The following is a 5428-nucleotide window of genomic DNA, read 5'->3' on the forward strand; positions in this document are numbered from 1 at the left end:
CTTCAGGAATGCATTTATAATAAAAAACGACCGAGGAACACACACATAACTCTAGTTATCCAGGGATTTGAAACACTGCCTTTTAGGTCAAATTTTTACTCATGGTCACTTGGCAGTGGAACTTCGGGCTCTGAGGATGGAAGAGGAAAAGTTGTTGGTAAGTATAATAGTTCGTTGTGCACTGACTAGCCTAGAGATAATATTTTAAGGGGTTTCACTTATTCAATTTCAAAAAAAAATGAGCATTATTGAAGCAACAAGGAACCAATGTGAAGGGAATTTTGAAGGCAACTCCACTTAAAGAAGAGAATTGACCATTGCTTGAGGGAAATGGGAAAACTGAGGTCTCGTTTTTGCTAAAAATATCAGATGTATTTGAATAATACAGTTTGTTTGTGCCTTCACATTTTCAATCTCCCAATTCTTAATATGTTTTTTTGTGCAGATTATTGTTTTCATTTTCTGAGAGCAAGCCCTTTCTAATGGATCTAAAAGGTCATTTTTATGATGTATAATCAATGTGTAATGGGAATTCTTGCATGTGGTTGCAGGTTTGGAGGGTCAACAATGTTTTTAAAGCCCTATTTCCTAAAGAGGATATTGGAAAATTCTACAGTGATGACTGCTATATCATATTTTATACTTACCACTTTGGAGACAGAAAAGATGATTATTATCTTTCCTTCTTGCTAGGGAAGCAGAGCACCTAGGTATAGTGTTTAGGATTTTGTAATTTTTTCATTTCGCAGTACTTTATGCCTAACTATTATTATGCATTGTGGCATTTTGAGTACAACCTTCATCACTATTTAGTATTCAGTAACAGTTATGTCATGGAAGATGCTAATCGTTTACATTTATCTTTACCTGGTTGTTTATATGATTCTTGTTCACTGAAGCCTTGATGTGCTTATTTCCTTTTACTTAGGAGGAACAATCAAGGAGGATCAAGCAGTGGCTTCTCGTTTAACTGAAAAGAAACTTGTTTTTCTCTCACATACATTAACTTGTACATTGATAAAATTTCTTGAAATAGTGCTAAAGTTGAGATTGTGTCCTCATGTTGCAGGAATGTATTCTAGAAGGAAAAGGGCCACCTCAGCTTATTGGATTATTCCCTAACATGATCACTTTAAAGCTTTGTACTAAGCTTTAACTCATTTGACAGTTGCTCGTTTTCGCATAAAGCGTTCATATTTTTTTATTGAAAGAGATACCCTATCTAGGAAATTCCTAGGGACGTGTGATCTGCTGTTACATTTCTTAGGGTTAAGCAATGTTGTGATTCTTGTTATTTCTCTACTATATTTTAAGCAATGTTGTGATTCTTGTTATTTCTCTAATATATTTGTCCTTGATCTTGTAGGGGTGGATTAATTGTTGGCTATAGAAAATACATTGCTGAGAAAAGGCAATGGGGATGGTATTTCCCTCGTTCAAGTTTGTGGTACAGGGTTTCACAATAGTAAAACGATTCAAGTTGATCTCGTCATTATTCATTTTCTACCTTTATTTGTATTTATATAGATTTATGTGTGGGTGTTTAAATTTTTTCTTTATGAATCTTCAGTTGTGTAGATTAGTGTGCCTCACCTGGGTGGATTCTAACAGGGCACAGGCTGGAGACAAGCATGAAATGAAACCAAAGTTAATCTAACTCCGGGCTATATACCTTAGAACTTTAGGTGCATTTGAGCAAAGTATGCTAGATAAAAGTTAGTGGGTGTAGGAAAAACTAGGTAACTGAAACTACAGGAATACTATACTATATAATAATGATGAAGGTCACATGTTAATAAATGCTACCAATATCTAGTGACAGAGAATGTGGTGTTGATGCATAGGAGGACACATCCACGTAATCCAATGTATATGCTTAGAACAGGTGGAGAATGATGCAGTTTAAATAGCAAAGTATTAAAGTTTAACTCAAGCTAGTGATCCATTATTTCCTTTTATATAAGATAGTGATTTCAGCAAACTCTATAACTACGGAACGTGGTTACAGGGAGTAAATGATGGTGCCGATAGTTTGAATCTAATTTTCTGATTCTTTAACCTTTTTATAGTTAGTAACTTCTCTACAAACAGGATGTATCATATATGATAAGGTACAGAGTCACCATATCTTGTAGAAATGGATAGAAATGGGTAAGGCAAGGTTGGATATGCTCTCTTTTGAAGTATTATAAATTCATCAGCTTCGTCCACTGAACTGTCACAGGTTTCTATAGTAAAAGCTCAGATTTCAGTTACAAGTTTCTTTCTACTCAACCACCTGTTCCCTCTCGTTAAAGATATGAAATTACACTGACGAATGATTCAAAGTTACAGCTCAAATAAATTATTTTCAAAAAGCTTAAATTATAAGTAATGTTTTGGAAAGGATTTTTAACGTACAAATCGAGAACAGTGGAAAGGAAGCATTATAACAAATTTACAAGGATTGCGGAGAGCATTAAACAATGACTTCAATTTTAAAAAATATAAAAATAAAAGGATATGAAATTACATTTCGCAGAGAATTATATATATCTAACTCAATAGAATTGACTATGTTTCAAAATTATTTATACCAAAAAGAATTCCTCGGCTGTAACTGTGGAAAATAAACAGCGCACAGTCTAAATCCTGGCCTATTGAGTCTCGAAATAGAAAAGTTAGCTTGTTTGACCATTTGCAAACTGTTGGTTTGTGAAAATTAAAAATGATAGAAGAGATATCATCTGACCGTTTTTTTTTTATGAACAAGAAAACTTGCAAAACACGCATTGTGAAGGTACTTAATCTTTTCACGCATAAACAGTTCTCCTTACATTTGTAAGTATATTGGAAATGACGGGTATATATATCTCGTCTGGAGATCGAGTCAAAAGTTTTGCAGAAATAGAACGCTTGGGGAGATAGAGTCAAAACTTGTACAGAAATATAACGCTTGCAGTGATTACATGGCACTGACGGTTTCCAGTTTCCATACGGCAGAAAAATCCCCATCAAATAACATGCCTGGCTGACGAAATATCTATTTATGCAAACTTGCAAAACACGCATTGTGAAGGTACTTAATCTTTTCATGCATAAACAGTTCTCCCTACATTTGTAAGTATATTGGAAATGATGGGTATATACCTATATCTCGTCTGGAGATCGAGTCAAAAGTTTTGCAGAAATAGAGCGCTTGGGGAGATAGAGTCAAAACTTGTACAGAAATATAACGCTTGCAGTGATTACATGGCACCGACGGTTTCCAGTTTCCATACGTCAGAAAAATCCCCATCAAATAACATGCCTTGGCTGACGAAATATCTATTTATACAATCTTGTAGCTGGCTGGCATCCGAGGCATCTTCGTACACTGCAAATTGTCGATAGCTTTCGAAATCGTCCTCCAAGTGCCAGTTTTCGGCAAGGGATTTAACATCCATGCAATCCGACAAGCCATCCAATGTTCTCTTGGGAGATTGACAGATTTCGTCCTTCAAGTCGAGAATGGGGTTCGGTGGAATGCCGAGCTCGCCGTGCGAAGCGTCCCAGGGATAACAGAGATCATCCCCCGAGTCCGAATCTTGGGTTCGGTCTTGATCGTCTCTAGAAGCATTGTCTGTTGCCAAATTATCCCCCGAGTTGGAGATGTGATGAGAAGTGAAAGATGTCGCCGCAATCTCTTCCTCCAGGCTTTTCATGACTTTGTTTACCAGCTCCTCACTAGGAGCGCAATCATCGTCATCATCTTCTGATAACGTTTTGTCTAATTGCAGTAAATGAAGAAATCGGTCTGTTTCTTCGCTGCAGAAACGTTTCGGGTACCCGGCATCAATGGAATCCAGCAGAGCCTGGGGCTCACGACCGCGTTTTCTGAACGTCCCAGACATTATCGAGAGATGTCCCGGAGATTCTAACACGGAAGACAACGGTTGTGAAGAGACAATAGAAGGATGATACTCCAACTGCAGCGAAGAACTGGTCTTAATGCTATTATTGTATTGGAAAGGGGAATTAGCTACATATAGCTAAGGCAAGCCACGGGAAGTCATATATATAAGGAAACCCAGATGATTTGGTGGAAGAGGGAACAGTCAGGGATGCGAGGGGGATTTGAACGATGGTCTGGAAGATTTCAGACGGCAGGCCTGGCTTTTGTCTGACATCTCTTGCCGCTTTAACTATTGCTAAATGGTTTCCTTCACGACAAGGGTATCAAATTTTCAATCGATCCGTTTCAAGAAGGCTCGTTGTCAATCAATCCGTTTCAACTTTCAACAAAGTTCGTTGTGGAACAGATTCCACGTCATCACGACAGTAAGAGATTTATGGCAGCTGTTGAACCCTAATTTACTCCGGTCCCGAGCGCCGTGCCAGGCTAGGTACGAGCTTGCGTAGGTATGCACTAGATGAATGGTCTACGCAAGCACTAGATGAATGGTCACAGGCAGAAACGCGCAGGGCAACATTATCTTTCAATATGCTTAAAGTTTAATGGGATCAATTCAATTGATTCTTTTCAAATTTGATAAGTATTTTGGGGAAGCTGGAATTGAAGGGTTTTATTTGGGAATTTTGACCATAAAGTCTCGTGGACGGGTGCCGTACACTTGAAGAGTGCCTTTGCTATTTGAAATTAAAAAATAATTTAAAAAAAAGAGTTTACTCCTATTTTAATTTCCCTGCCCAGTGACAACTTATTTTTTGTTTTTTCATACTGTTATATAGCGCTAATCCATATTTTAAATGAGTGTGATAACCCATCAGGAAAATATGTGTAACGAGAGTTAATCGTAAAGTAATAAAAAAGCATATGAATGATGCATCATTTGAATTTTGAACTGGGCTTTTACTTTCTAAATAATTGTGAAATACAAAATATTTTTTATAAAATTATTATTCTTAATTATTTAAAAATATAATTTTAAATATATAAATAAATTTTAAATTTTAAAATATTTTCAAAATATTTTATTTATATAAATTTAATAACTTAAATTTATTATTTTAATAATATATATAATTTAATTAATTTTATATTTTTACACTATACAACGCCTCAAAGAACACTACGATTTTATAGGTAGTAATTGAATTTCATAACTGGTTTTTCCTTTGTAATATGAAAAAGATAATTAGCATATTTCACCATATAATAATTATATTTTTAAAAATTAAAAAAAAAAAAAAAAATATCGGTATTCAAGCTTCTGTGATTCATAATGAATTAAACAAAGTCTTTCGGTAAAAATTACATGAGAGAATCCAATAGGTGTGGTTCATCAGGCAGGCTATGGCAAAGGCTTAAATAGAGAGCAATGGAGAGACATAATTTCAAATAATGGTTATATTTGGACAATAATGTTTAAATTATAATATTAATTTATTAATATATTAAAAACAAATATTATTAAATAACAGTGATATTAAACCACTAATTTTTGGA

General features: G+C 35.2%; 1 protein-coding gene across 1 annotated transcript; it reads right to left on the reverse strand.

Moving 5' to 3' along the window:
- Positions 1-2751: 2751 nt before the first annotated feature.
- LOC149170970 (uncharacterized) lies at positions 2752-4168 on the reverse strand. The gene has a single exon (XM_089424018.1). The coding sequence runs from the start codon at positions 3870-3872 to the stop codon at positions 3228-3230; it is 645 nt and encodes a 214-aa protein (XP_089280144.1). The 5' UTR covers positions 3873-4168; the 3' UTR covers positions 2752-3227.
- Positions 4169-5428: the final 1260 nt, after the last annotated feature.

This window comes from Pinus tabuliformis, chromosome 4_2 (genome assembly GCF_031772625.1).
Source record: "Pinus tabuliformis cultivar Carrire ecotype Pingquan chromosome 4_2, CPIR1, whole genome shotgun sequence".
NCBI classification, from domain to species: domain Eukaryota; kingdom Viridiplantae; phylum Streptophyta; class Pinopsida; order Pinales; family Pinaceae; genus Pinus; species Pinus tabuliformis.

Excerpts from the sequence above, each read along its gene's own strand:
- LOC149170970 (XM_089424018.1), bottom strand. The coding sequence starts at position 3,872 with ATGTCTGGGACGTTCAGAAAACGCGGTCGTGAGCCCCAGGCTCTGCTG.